We start from the raw sequence: 13,705 nt of genomic DNA, 5'->3' as shown, positions 1-13,705 counted from the left end.
CTGTCTCCATTGGGAGGAGAGCCTGTGATTGGTGAGGTGGTTCCTGGACTCCTCAGTGGAGATAGGGGTTGAAGAAACAGTACAGCAAAACATGGATTTAGACTTATCTCTTCTACAGAGTAGCGCTTCTGAGCCAGAGCCCATCAGAGAACAGAGTGTAAGGAAAAACTATCCTTTGAAAGCAAACATTGTTGCCCTTCTCAGTGAGCACAGTCTAAAGGAGGCTCCTGTCTCTCCAAATATTTGGGAAACTAGAAATCTTAATTAGTTAATCAGAAAGGGACACCAGGAAAGGAAAGCATAGAAACCCAATCATGGCGCTCTTCTGGTTTCAAATGCTTCCACCATCCAGGTGATTTACACTTTAGTAACAATGATTGACAGCCAAGAATATGTCTAGCTCACTTTTATTTTTCCCCTGGGGGACAGCACTTGACTTTCTGATTGTTTCAAATTGCAGAAGCAGTATCTATGTGGAGTTATGAGGAAATGTGCCCCCACCCCCTCTGGGACCCTTCTAAGAAGGAAGAGGAGTCAATCTCAAGGTTTCCTTTTGTTTTTAACAGGGTTTAGCTATGAAGCCCTGGCTAGCCTGAAACTCCCTATGTTGCCCAGTCTCGCCTCACACTTAGAGATTTCTTTCTTAATTGATGAAGGCCAGCAGGGCTTCCCTGTCCTTTGTTTTCGGGAAGATGTTTCTGGAGTGACCTGTTTCAGTTGGTTGAAGGAGAATCATAAATGCACCAACTGAATAACTAGAATCTACTGCCACCACTTTGCTACACCAGCAGACTTCATTACTATGTTCTCAATGTTATCCCTGTGCCAACAGATAACTGTAGCTACCACAGGCTGTATCTCAAATGCTACTCTTCGAGATTGGAAACCTACATAGAAAACTGGACACAAGGCCGAGATCAGTAGATCATGGGGAGGCCGGCCCCCGTGGACACACCTACATCACGGCTCCTGTAGCTATGGCTCGGAGAACGTTGTGGAAGAGGAGGCAGAAAGATTGTAAGAGCCAGAAGCGCAGGAAGTCGGCTCTTAGAAATGGCTGAACAAGACCAGACAATAGCAATATCAATCAATGGTCATACTAAAGTGGAAGGCATTCCATTTATTGACCTCTGGGAAAAAGAGAATTAGCCTTCCCCAGGGATGAGCCCCTTTGTTGGCTGTCCGATGCAGAGAGCTCATCTTTGAAACCATATACACACAAACAACACAAATGGACTCCTTGGGTTTTATTTATTTGTGCATACATACATGCATATATATGCAACAAATATAATCAAAGATAAAAGAGGCTGTCAACTTGGGGGAGTGGGAGGGAAGGTAACTGGGAGGAGCTGGAGTAAGGACATGGACCAGAGAGTGATGTAATTCTACTTCAAGTAAAACTTTAAAAAAATTAAAAACAGTATTCTAAAACAACCAACAGATGTATTTTGAGACTGTCTGTCCCAGAGGAAGTTGTCTATTAAGCCGTGTACTTTGAAGCATTTGTTTACTTAGAAAAGTCAAATGTGACCGGGCTAGGTCAGTTGCTGCAAGAATATCAGCAACAGGCTAACAACAGTAAACTCTGAGTGGAGGCTGCTCTGAAAATCTGCTGTGGTGTCTGGGGAAGTCACACATGATCTGAGACAGAAGAGACAATTATAGTACTGTGTACAGGCACCAGTGGACAGGTTAACACCATAGACCCTTGCAGAACCCAGATGAAGGTGGCAGAACCCTTCAGGTCCCCTCTAGATCAGCTGGAGAACAGACCAATGGACCGCAGCTAGGCTGAGGAATATACAGTCCATGGCTAAGATCACCCTGAGCTTCTATCCAATCTAAATAACTAAGCAATAACAAACTGCACAGTAGGGTGGAGGTGGGGGTGGGGGTGCAAACTATTTCTCTAGATTTATCTTTTTCTTTTTTAAAAAAGCATTTTTCAGAACCAAAAAAATTAGCAAAAGTGCAATGTTCCCCAGTTCTCCCCCCCCCCCAACGTCACCCCCCTAAAGCACACATATTTTTGCCACCTTCTGGTACATAATAATATTTGTGTTGTCAAAAATTTCAGGCTCTCTGGAAGGAAGGTGGGGGTGTAAAAAAAAGGGCTGATTTAACTTGTGTCTTTGGAAATAAAAAGGAAATGTGGCCTCACTTATTGAGGCAGAAATGCCGGCTCTCCATATTGGGATAGTCACTAGCCGTTCCATTAGTAATGGTGCTTTGTACTGGAGTTTGGGGTGGAGGCACACAGACTTAATTCTCAGATTTTTTTTTGAGCATCAGTTAGCAGTGATGGTGGAAGGGAAGGAAAGCACAGAATCATGCCTTATAAAGATAAGACTCTTTAATTATCTGGATTTTTTTTATTATTCAGACGTTATTAATACCTCTCCAGGATGTCTGTCTGCTGTGCATGAGCCCGTGCATTTAATATCAAAAGTACCAGTGGGACTAGGAAACCAGCAGGCACACCGGAGTTCAGATGCAGCTAGGCCCGTTTTATGGATTCAGTGAATCCTTCACCAAACTGGCCAAAGTTTGTTTCACAAAACATGGTTTTCTTAACTGCCAAATGGTTTCTAGATCCTTCACGTAGAAAAAAAAAAAAAACTGCAAAAGAGCTGAAAGAGACCTCTTTCCATAACATTAGTTACTGGCTGGCCATACGCATCCTACAATCACAAAATTTATTTTAGACCCAGTCATATCTAAGACTGGAAACCCCGGCTGTCCCATCCCAAAGTAAAAAGCGCCACATTTCTCGTCCCACCTTCCTCCTTCCAGGGGCTGTCAGTCAGTTTCTAATTCCCTTTTAGTTTCTTCCCAGCCTTGGACCAGGCTTACAGAAGAGCTGCAGTTACCAGCAAGTGTCCCAACGCGGATAACCGGATTTGTCTCCTCCTCCCAAGCTGGCTAAGCATAGGGGACACAGAGTTACTGCCCCCGAGGGAATCTCAAAAAGTAGACAGAACCACACGTCGCCGACCGTTCATTTCTGTCGCCAGGTTAAAGAGGAGAGGGAGGATCGGGGCGCAGGAGACACCCTCTCTTTCTCCTCCCTCTCTCTTCCCCACCTCCCAAATTTGGCAGCCTTGTGTGGCTCCCGGTCTGGGGTCTGGAGGGTGTGGAGTGTGGGTGCGGGGGCCGGCTGGAGACGCTCTCGCTAGCGCTGCCTGTGGCCAGACCCGCCTCGCGTCCCCTCTCGGCCGCACACGTTCACCGCCACTCGCGCGCTCGCTCGCGCTCTCGCTTGGCTGGGTCCCTCCTGCTCTCGCCCGTCTCCTTTTCCTTTTTTTTTTTTTTTTTTTTTTTTTTGGTACCATAGAGTCGCTCTGAAAACAGAAGATAGAGGGAGTCTCGGAGCTCGCCATCTCCGCCGATCTCTACATTGGGAAAAAAAACATGGAGTCAGCTCCGGCAGCCCCCGACCCCGCCGCCAGCGAGCCGGGCAGCAGCGGCTCGGAGGCGGCCCCCAGTTCCAGAGAGACCCCGCTGACCCAGGACGCGGGCCGCAAGAGCGAGGCGCCGGGCGCGGGTCGCAGGCAGAGCTACGCGAGCTCCAGCCGAGGTAGGAGACGCTGCGACCGGGCTCCTAGCAGGGGGGCGGCGGGAGCAGTGCGCCGAGCCCGGAGGGGACCGGGCGCCCCGGGGGAGCGCGCGCCCCCGGGGGTGGGCGAGACGCAGGGTCCCCGGGACCGGTGCACGCGCGCGCGAGCCTGTCGAGGTGCCCTGAGCGGCCGGCACCCCCGCCCCTCCCCCCGCGCGGCCCCCCACAAATGTTGCAAACTTTTGCAAGCCAGTGCTGGGCTTGCAGGAGAGGGCGAGGGGGAACAGGGACGGACCGGAGCGTTGACAGCCAGCCGACTTCAACACCATCTCCTTGATTGCGTGTTTTATTTTCTGCAAAGACGAGCTGTCCAAATTAAATACGATTTCCCCCCACCAAAAAGAAATCGAGACGGGGGAGTGGGGGAAAGAAACTTTTAAAGCGGTAGTGTCCTTTTAAGAAGGGGGAGGGGGTCTGTTTGTGGCTACTCGCTTCCACGGTTACCTTTTCTGCTCTTGACAGTTTCTCACATACTCACTCCCCCCACCCCGCAGCAGCAGTAGCGGCGGGTGTTCGAGTCTTTCCTCTCCCAGGAAAGCTTAGGGGATCTGGAAGAGTGAGAGACCTAGAAGTCTCAGGGGACGGAAAGGGGGCGCTCCCGGGGCTAAGAGGGGGCGACGCGGGCAGTTTCTCCTCTGGAGCTCTAGAGGTGGGTTTGGAGCAGAAGCCAGAGGAATCGGGGTCCTGGCACGCTGGATGCTATGGAGTTTCACGGCTGGGCTCGGCGAGGGGGGAGAAGCGCAACTTTCTAGCCAAGGGTTCGCAACCCAGAGCCCTGGAGGAGGCTGGCAGGGGGGCGTGTACAGCGCGCGGAAGGAGGGAGGGCGTCAGTGGAGTGGGGGCGCTTCACGCGGGATCGGAGGGAGAGGCTGTGACAGCAAACAAACGCGGAGAGAACGCTAAGAAAAGCACCCAAACTTATTTCTGCTCTGGGAATCCTCCCCTCGCCGCGATGCCCAGCGTCTCTGAGGGAACTTAGAGGTGATCAGAGTTGAGTGCTGGTGGGCCTGGGCTAACAAGGCTGCCCTCGCCGGGTCATTGGTTCATTTCGTGTTGGTGTCTGGAGTGTGTGAAGGAGGGGACCTGGGAAGACGAGAGTGCTTGCTCCCCTCTTGTCGTTTCCCTAAAGTGGCCTGATCAGGAAAAGCTGACTCCTTTCTTAAAGGTGTCAGAACCTGCTGTGGGATTTCCCCCACCTCCTCCTTCGGGGGTGGGGGATTATTTATTTGAATGCTCCAGGAGTTTGCAAAGAGCAGGAGGAAGCTGCAGCTTTAATTACTGTTGTAAATAATGTATAAATCACGCCTGTCACTCCGGAGGAAGCGGGCTCCTGCAAGCCACCGCGGGGCTTGGGACCTAGAGGTTTTCTCCAGACAGGATTTGGCGGCTAGGGGGCCTGAGGGAAGGCAAAGGAGGGACTGAGAGCCTCTCCCTTGCTCTCAGATATGCTAGTTGGAGGTAGAAACATGGCTGATCATGTGCTGGCTGTTTTACAGTATTCCCCCCCCCCCCCCCGCCCCACCTTGGCCACACCCCCTGTCCGGGCGCTTTCCCATTCACGGAATTCGAGTACAGTAAAAGCCATCAGGATGACATATGCTGGGGGGGGGGGGGGCACCATTTAATTAAAGGCGATTTCCTAAGAGTGTCTGCGCTGAGACTCGGTTTGAACCGAAGAACGAAAGGAGAGGGGGGTTGAAGGCTTGGGGTGGGGGGCGGCCGCAACCGGTCACCAGCTCTGCGAGTTTGTGTGCAGAGCTTTTGGCTGCTAAGAGTCTATTTAGAGCCCGAGATTTGGAATGCAAGAGGGTTATGTAACAGGGTTAATCAGAAACGCTGGAGAAAATCCCCTTCATGTGTTCGGAGGCTTTTTTTTTTTTTAAGAAGGGGGTGCAGAGTATCTAGGAAGCGATTCTAATTTCTGGTTTGTACCTTTCCTCTTCCTTTAAGCCCTTCCCCACTTCCCCTGCTTTATTAACATCTTCAGGTGTCATTCCTGCCAGAAGGTGTGTTCTTGCAATAGATGGGGTGGCAGGCTGCAGCACCGACTACAAATCTGTAACTTGCTGTTACTGCAAATTATATAAAGCCGGGAAATTTGGTCCCCCCCCCCGCAAAGCTCCAAGAAGCCAAAATAGGAGCAGTGTACATATTACAAAAATGACCTGCTGACCCATATCCCTTTAGCCCCTAGAGCCCCCACCCCCATTATTTAAACACACACACGAACACACACAAACCCTGTCTGTTTCTCAGAGGAGATTTAATGGGAAGGGGGAAGTAAGGCCAAGACACTCCACTCACATCCTGCACGCAGGCACTAGGTTACATAACAGTCTGAATGGAAAAAAGGAAGGTCAGACATGGAGGCATCCTTTAGCCAACACAGCAGTAGTAATATCTTCCAGGAATTACTTGGAGTTGCAGACCTTGACCTCAGATGTAGCGTCTACTTCTCAGGGGTGCCAATCTTGGTGTGTGTGTGTGTGTGCGTGTGTGTGTGTGTGTGTGTGTGTGTGTGTGTGTGTGAGAGAGAGAGAGAGAGAGAGAGAGAGAGAGAGAGCGCACCCGGGAGAAAAGGAGAGACTGTGTCAGTATGCTGGGTAGTTGAGAGTGATGTGCAAATGGGAAATGTTTGGGTTTTTAGATGATGTAATGGAGTTGGCAGAATATGCAACTCGGCTCCTGGAGCGTAAGCAGAAGAAAATTGGAGCTGGCATCCCATATTAATGTTGCATAAATTACAATATCAGAAAGAAATTAACCTACACACTAGGTGATTATGCCTCTTAAATACTTAAAACATAAAGGCACAGGCTCAAAAGGCAAAGCAAACATCACCACCTTGCAATTAGCCCATTCTACCTCAGAAGAGCTAGTGGAGTTTCTGGGTGAAAGGGAAGCTTTTCTTACTTGGAAGGTGCGTTCCTCTGGGCTTTGGGGGCTTGGAACCTACAGAAATTGCGGCTGTATTCTCGTGACATTGATGCGACCTCATGAGAAATTACCTGGGTAGATTTGAGGCTGTTGTTAAATTCCTCTGTCCTGGGAATCTAAGTATGAACGGATTAGAGGCCTTCCGTGCCTGGACTTTCAAAATCAGATGTGTGGTTTTATAATCTGGAAGTTGATCTCCCAGTGCTCCTTCCAACTCCAAGGGAATGGTCACGGTCTTAATGAAACCCTTCCATGTTCTAGAAAGTATTAATGATGACTGGTCTCATTCAGCTCCATCTTTCCTGCACCATGGGAAAGCGGTGGAAGAAAATAAAAGACAGGCAAGAAGCAGGAGGGCGAGTAAGAGTGAAGTGGGGACATAAAACTACTGTGAAGCTTTAAGTTCACAAGGCTTTGGGGGACTTTTGGGATCTGTGAGCAGCGTGGTATAACTGGTGTTAGAAGCCCTTTCCCAGAATCTCTGTATTCTATGCACGCTAGAAGCTTACATATTGTACTCCACGACTAGTTACCCTCACCGGACTGTGTACCTGTGGAGTGGGTTCGCAGTGCTGGTGTACAAGGCTTATAGGGCTGGCCAACTCAAGAGAAAAATCGAAACCAAAGGATGGGGTGAATGCTGAAAAGCTGGGGTGGGACTGAGGGACAACCCCCTGGAAGCTCAGCTAAGAGTGACTTAAAAATCAATTATCAGGGCCTGCACTGCTCTGCAACCTGGAGGAATGCAGTGAGAACTGCATCTCTCCTCCACTTGGGGAGTGCATCCCCTCCCCTCTCCTCACCAGTCCCTGCTGATTCACTTTCTAGAAGGTTCTCTTACCTAGCAATATGGCATCTTTTCTGGAGATGAATTTTCGGATCACCTTTGCGGGCATGGTCCTTGTTCTCTTCAGCGAATAAACAATAGTTTCCCTGGCTGGGAGAAAAACCCTTTCTCGGTGAGATAGGATGATATACACACACACACACACACACACACACACACACACACACACACACACTAAGGGACTTTAATTTTCTGGTAAATTGCTCATAAAAAACATTTATAATTATACCCTTTAAAATGCAATGGAATGATGTTAGAAATGCATTTTATGATAGTTAGGATAACCTTCATGTTGCTTCCTCCTAATTTCTTATAAAGAATTGAATTATTAATCTAGAATCTAAGCCCCGGGTGGCTAAAACACTGATAGCACACCCTTCCTCTGCTTTCCAAAACCCACTGGCATTGTGAAGAGCCCTGAGCTTTCGAAATGTCTTCTTCTGACTCTGAAGTGTGGTTGATGCCTGTCCAGGAGCTGGGCTCTGATGCCGCTTCTCCCCTTGACTGTTCAGGACGTGTGTGTGTGTGTGTGTGTGTGTGTGTGTGTGTGTGTTTGGGGGGGGCAGGGCACAGTACTCCCCTTGATGTCAGGCAGGCTGAACATGGGATAGAGAGGTGCAAGGATGTTAATAGCCAGAGTTGTGCCTATGGCTGAAAATGTCCCGGGAACTTGTGGAGAGAGCTCATTACGTTTGCAAACAAAGCCACCTATGTCTAAAGTTAACCCTTGGTATGCAAGTCTGCATGGGCCCTTCTCTGTTCAGTGTCAGGTAAAGGGGGTACATTTTTTTTCTCTAAAGTTTCCATTTTGCTTTTAGGAACTTGTGTGGCCTTGGAAAGACTCACTGGGTTGGATGTTAATGGCCACTATATTCACATAACATGGACCCCATTTGTAAAATGCTACTGTGTGTGCATGTGGGGTCAGAGGTCAATGTCAGATGTCTTCCTAAATTGCCCTCTATTTATTTTTTGAGATAGGGTCTTTCACTGGACTTACAGTTCCATGATTCTGCTAGGCTGGCTGACCAGTGAGCCTCAGGAATCCTCCTGTTTCAGCCTTCCCTGTGTTGGGATTACAGGTGTGTGTTTCCACATCTGGCTTTTGTATGTGGGTTCTGGATGTTTTAACCAACTGAGCCAGCTCCCTAGCCCCCATGTCCTGTGATGTTTTACAGCATATGTTAGTTTTTCAGAGATCTCCTTTTCCCATGCCTCTCCCCACTCTGATCTCCATGTTATATCTTAGCTTCTGTGGATACTTCTGAGTCTCAGGAGGCAAAATACAATGCTGCATGTTAGAGGTAGGAGTGTTTGTGTGTATGTGAGTGTGTGTGTGTGTGTGTGTGTGTATGAGTGTGTGTGTCCTAATATAACATCTTCTTCCCCTCACTCTCTAAGTCATCTTTGAGATGATGTGCAGGTCTCTGAAGGAGGTCCCTTTCACTCCCTCATGGAGATCCCTGATTCACCCGTCAGGGTGAATTATGAATTCTCCTAGAGCAAAGGGTATCACTTGAAAGGGCTTCGGCTACTAGGGCGTACACTAACCTCGATAGCAGAGCACGTTCCCAAGTCCAAATATCTCCCTTGCTCTGGATTTGGGTTGGTGGCCTCTTCCTTCCTCCTTTTTCCTCTCTCTTTCTCTCCCTCCCTCTCTCTCCCGCCCTCCTCTCTGTTTTTCTCTTGTATATTTATTTTATGCCTAATTTATCATGAAATGTTGGTTAGAATTAAGCTGTTAAAACTTTTCAACCATATTTTAGGCTATTTACTAATATACTATTTACTATTATACTTGTGTAATTTGTAGGTTAATGCTTAAAAATAACCCAGATGGTCATTGGCCAAGTCTTGGCGGCTGTATAATAAGCCATGTTTTTTTTTTCTTTCTCTGAGGGCACCAAGACTTTGCCAATGAATTGATTTTTCTGTCAGACACTAGATTAGCCCCATGCATTTTCTTTTGTTTTTTTGTTTTCTGTTTTGTCTTTTCCTTTTTGAGTAAGTTTTTTAGCTGTGTGGCTCCCTCTCCTAGCCTAGCGAGCGCGTCAGGAAGGTAATTGAATCTTTCCTTGGAGTTTCGGAGTCTTCCAGTGCTGTGGGGTCACGGTCCTGAGCATGAATTCTGATTGTACATTACAGAACTGAAAATGGAGCTGCTATCGGGGACTGGGGGGATTGGCCGCCGTCTGTCTTGATCCCACCTGGAAATTGTTTCTTTTTTCTTTCTGTGAAATCCATAGCAGAACTGTTGGCTTCCTTGTTTTCTGTGTTGCAAGTAGCAAGTCAGAAATTTAATTAGTTGTTCCGGGTTAGTGGAGGGTTTTGCTTACAGGAAATTGTCAACCAGAATCTAAAATCTTTCTGTTTGTTTGTTTGCTTCTTTGAGACAGGGTCTCGGGGAGATCCTCCTGTCTGGGCCTCCTGAGTGTTCGGGTAACAGCTGTCTGCTCAAGTCTTCTTCCTTCTTTCCACGGAGTACTGCTTCTCAGCCTCCTTAACACTGGGACCCTTTAACATAGTTCTGCATGTTGTAATGACCCCAACCATAAAATCAGTTTTGTTGATACTTTTTAACTGTAGTTTTATTACTGTTATGAACCCTACTGTAAATATTTGATATGGAAGATATCTGACATGCAGCCCCAAAGAGGTTGTGACCGACAGTTTGAGAACCACTGCTTTGGAATTATAGAAGATGCAAAATCCTGAAGTATCCAGGGAGGTAGTTCTGTTTAGGAGGCCTGTCATGTGGCTTCCTCTCATGCAATAGGAGGGAAATCACCCCTAACTTAACCATTCCTTTGGGGATGCTGGGAGCACCTCTTTGGTAGGGGTCTCCTGCACCTGGAAGGTTAGGAAGAGACAAGGGTCAAGCATGTAGGAAAGAACATTTAGAGACCCGAGGAGGAAGTCCTTTCCTAACTGTGGCCTTTGGGAGGCATTTCCGGATGACAGAGCTGGCTCCCTCAGCACTGTCAGACAAGTTAATGTTCGTCATTATAATCTTCTGCAGCCTCTGATGGCACTGGGTTTGGATTCCTGGCGTTATGATACCCCCATCATCCTCATCATTTGTACTAATGGATGATTTGTTTAGTAAGGGCATCAAGGGGATTGTTTGAAGAAGTTGTTATAATTGATGAGGAGGGTACTGTGAAGGATGAAGGCAGCGCAACTCATTGTGGTGAAACTGGCTTTCGACCCCAGCTTTTCCATGCTGCTGCTGTCCAGGAAAAAATCCCCCATTGATAGAGGAACAGTCGCTCCCTCAACAGAAGGAATTACAGGGGAAAATCCCCCATTGATGGAGGAACAGTTCCCTCCTGAAAGATTTTTTATGAAATGACATGACATTATTATAAACTGTGCCACCATGTCACAGGAGATGGTGCATTAATGATAGCAGAGGCACTGTGGCTTCCTGGTGACATGTTTATCTACAAAACTTGGATCCCCGTGACTTCCCGGGAAGTCCTGTACTCGTGGATGCTCAGAGTGTAGGTTGCTCACACCTTCAAAGATGGAGGAGAACCCGGAGCTATCTCGGGGAATTTCTGTCCATTTTCCCCTGGGAGTGAGACAGAAGCGTCATGATACGCAGGCTGTATTTCCTCTCAGGTGGAGTCGTCTTAGCTCTGTCACTGGGTGTTGGCACTTGGGATACAAATTGCCTTAACTGAAGTAAGAACGAAGTTTCTACATGCAGGCAGCGGTCATAGTAGACGATGTCCTCCAAGATACGAGGAAAGGGCACCACTTAGTGCCGGATCCTCAAGCCGGGGAAAGAGGTTTGCACTGTTAAAAATACCTAGCTTACTTCGGGGGGAGGATTTTACTGAACACCGATGGAGTTTATGAAATATGAATATAGTGAGTTGCTGTACGTAAGTGGTAGGCGTGTGTGAAAGAAGAAGAAATAAAATTGTGTATAAATGACACTCTGAAACTTGATGGAATTGTACACGTGACAGGAATGGTGACGTGTGAGTCTGTGCTTCACTAGGGGAAAGAGAAGCAGGCTGAAAAAAATCCATCTGTCAAACTTGATATGGGACTAGAAATTATAGAATAGGAAAATCAGCTGACTTGTTTTACAGGCAAAGAATATCGCCGAGGATAAACAGGGAGCTTGCAAAGAGTAGAGATGAAATTTCCAGAAAATGGGGGGGGGAGGCAAAAAACCTAGAGGCCGGAGTTTGAATGCAGAATGAGGCACACTACACCTGTCTTCGGCATTCTGGGCTGTTAACTCTTGTGTGTGGAGTTAGGTGTTGGGCTTGTAGGCCAACAAAAGGCACAGCTCTGAATTTTCAGTTGTGTACCAGAAATCACCTTGATCTCCCCTAAGCATAAATATATGTAGCAGGACGCGAGTTGCGCATGACGCCATTTCCCTTGCCTTGTTCTGATTAATTGACAGCCTATGCTATATGCTTCTTTCCTGAAGGTGACTTTACAGTCTCTAAGCACAGACATGTCTCGCCGAAGCGAAGGAACGAGAACCCACAAGCTAAAGTGTGTCTCACTGGGTGAGGTATTTTTGTGGGTGGGAAAAGACCGGTGAATAAGGGGAAAGGAAAGGTGAGAAGGGTTGCCCATTTGCGGCTGGGAATTGGGGGCTGTGGATGAAGGCGGGGCAGAGACGCTGTGTGCCGAAGAGAAAGAAGTCGGCATTGACTCTGAATTGTTAAATTATCTTTAACAAGGACAATGAAAAGAGGCACATTTGACACTTTGAGAAGTGATGGCTAACTTGCTGGGAATGCCAACTGACAAAGGCAGGTATGGGAATACTCAGAAAAACAGACAGCAAGAGTCGCTCTGGAGGGCAGAGAGATCGGCTTCCTGGAGCCTCACAGGAATTGGTGTGTGCGCTTATTGACTCTTCCAATTAGTTCTAGAGAAATGGACAAAGGCGGAGAAAAGGCAGCCAGATGTGATCCTGAGCTTCCAGAAGCAGAGAGCCTCTATCATCCCCTAGGAGTCACGGCAGTCACGGACAGGAAAAAGCGAGTGGATGTAAGCGGATCTTGAGACACCCAGTCACAGAGGAACCACGTACGCTTCCTGGGCCTGAGACCTCTTCAATCAACTGCATCTCTTTTCATTTTTCATTTTTCATTTTCCAGTTGGGAAACCTGAGGATGCTGAAAAGGTCATGATCCAGTCTGTGCTCCACAGGGATAGTGGTGTGCCTAGGATAGTCTCTCTAAAAGTGTAGGGCAGCCGGGAGGATGATCTGCCCATAACTCTCTGTTGTCCAGGTAATGAAGTATCGGGAAAAGCCAAGCCAGATAAATAATTTGATCATCAAAAATGATTCCTCTGACGGTGCTTGGAGTGACTGGCTGAGGTGACAAGTATGGAATTGCTAATTTATATTCCTTCACTCTGCTTCTCCCAATTGGGGTGAGTGCACATGGACAGGATGTGAGAACCTCAGCGGTGTGCAGAACCCGAGCCCTTAACCCAGACAGTTGATCATGTCACAGTCTCAGAGGTGGGAGCGCTGGGAGTGACGGATTCAGTGAGATTTCTCAAGACCCCACAGAGCCACCGGGAGAATGCAAGCCACGCTGAGAGACTTCCTGAACATTCTCAAGTTTTCCTTCGGACCTGAGTGTGGGGCTGTACCTGAGGCATAGATGCGCACTCGCTTTCTGCAGCTACCCCTGTTTTGTTAGTCAAAATATTATCGTGAGAAGGGTATCCCTAGAGCTCTCTAGCCCAGCTCCTCCCTGACAGTCTCAACGGGGGTGAGGGTGGAATTTGGGTGTTCTTAAGACAAGGAAGTTTATGATTTGTTCCAAATGAAAAATAACATTGTTCCCCGCAGCCTACAGAGAACTGTATCATTTTTATGTAAAATGTTATAGCACGTGAATTAATGTGTATTCATACATACGAAATACAATTATATCAGTCAATGAACTTGGTACTACACACTAAAATGAAATAATAAAATGATAAGGTAAAGATGGTGGGATTGTCTGTTTTGTTTTAATCTTTTCTGAGGTTCCTGAATTATGTATGAATGTACAATTTTTGTAGTAGAAAAAAAATAAATCTTTTTTTTTCTTCTAAAAATACATGGTGTGTTGTGAAACTGGACGTGAATTGAAGGGTCTGGTTCTGAACTTAGGGTCTAAGATAGAATTTTATGATGTGTCGGAGTCATTCAGATTTACTCTTCAAAAGAGTAGGGCCTTTTGATGGTCACTTTCCATCCAAGGGACATTCAGCCTGATTTAGGAGGTTCAGGTTTGGGAACTCCTTGGCCCTTGAAATACTTACAG

General features: G+C 47.4%; 1 protein-coding gene across 2 annotated transcripts; it reads left to right on the top strand.

The window, feature by feature from the left end:
• The first annotated feature begins 3,383 nt into the window (after positions 1-3,383).
• LOC121466034 (nuclear receptor ROR-alpha-like) lies at positions 3,384-13,284 on the top strand. 2 transcript variants are annotated; one of them, XR_005976711.1, is made up of 3 exons: positions 11,913-11,924; positions 12,116-12,191; positions 12,305-13,284. XR_005976711.1 is itself a non-coding variant. In XM_041679496.1 (2 exons), exons 1-2 carry the CDS (start codon positions 3,415-3,417, stop codon positions 12,388-12,390), a joined length of 252 nt encoding a protein of 83 aa, XP_041535430.1. In that variant the 5' UTR covers positions 3,384-3,414; the 3' UTR covers positions 12,391-13,284. The 2 variants fall into 2 exon arrangements, 1 of the variants encoding a protein (XP_041535430.1); XM_041679496.1 differs by lacking the exons at positions 11,913-11,924; positions 12,116-12,191 and adding an exon at positions 3,384-3,580.
• Positions 13,285-13,705: the final 421 nt, after the last annotated feature.

The sequence above is a fragment of the Microtus oregoni genome, unplaced genomic scaffold, assembly GCF_018167655.1.
Source record: "Microtus oregoni isolate MIOR12 unplaced genomic scaffold, Mior012 000032F_ref0000030, whole genome shotgun sequence".
Classification (NCBI taxonomy): Eukaryota; Metazoa; Chordata; class Mammalia; order Rodentia; family Cricetidae; genus Microtus; species Microtus oregoni.
Note: the sequence above shows the minus strand (reverse complement) of the source record. Positions and strands in the feature narration are given on the sequence as shown.

Coding starts and splice junctions, on each gene's coding strand:
- LOC121466034 (XM_041679496.1), top strand. CDS start 3,415: ATGGAGTCAGCTCCGGCAGCCCCCGACCCCGCCGCCAGCGAGCCGGGC. Junction 3,581..12,304: donor CTACGCGAGCTCCAGCCGAG/GTAGGAGACGCT, acceptor TCTTCCAATTAG/TTCTAGAGAAATGGACAAAG.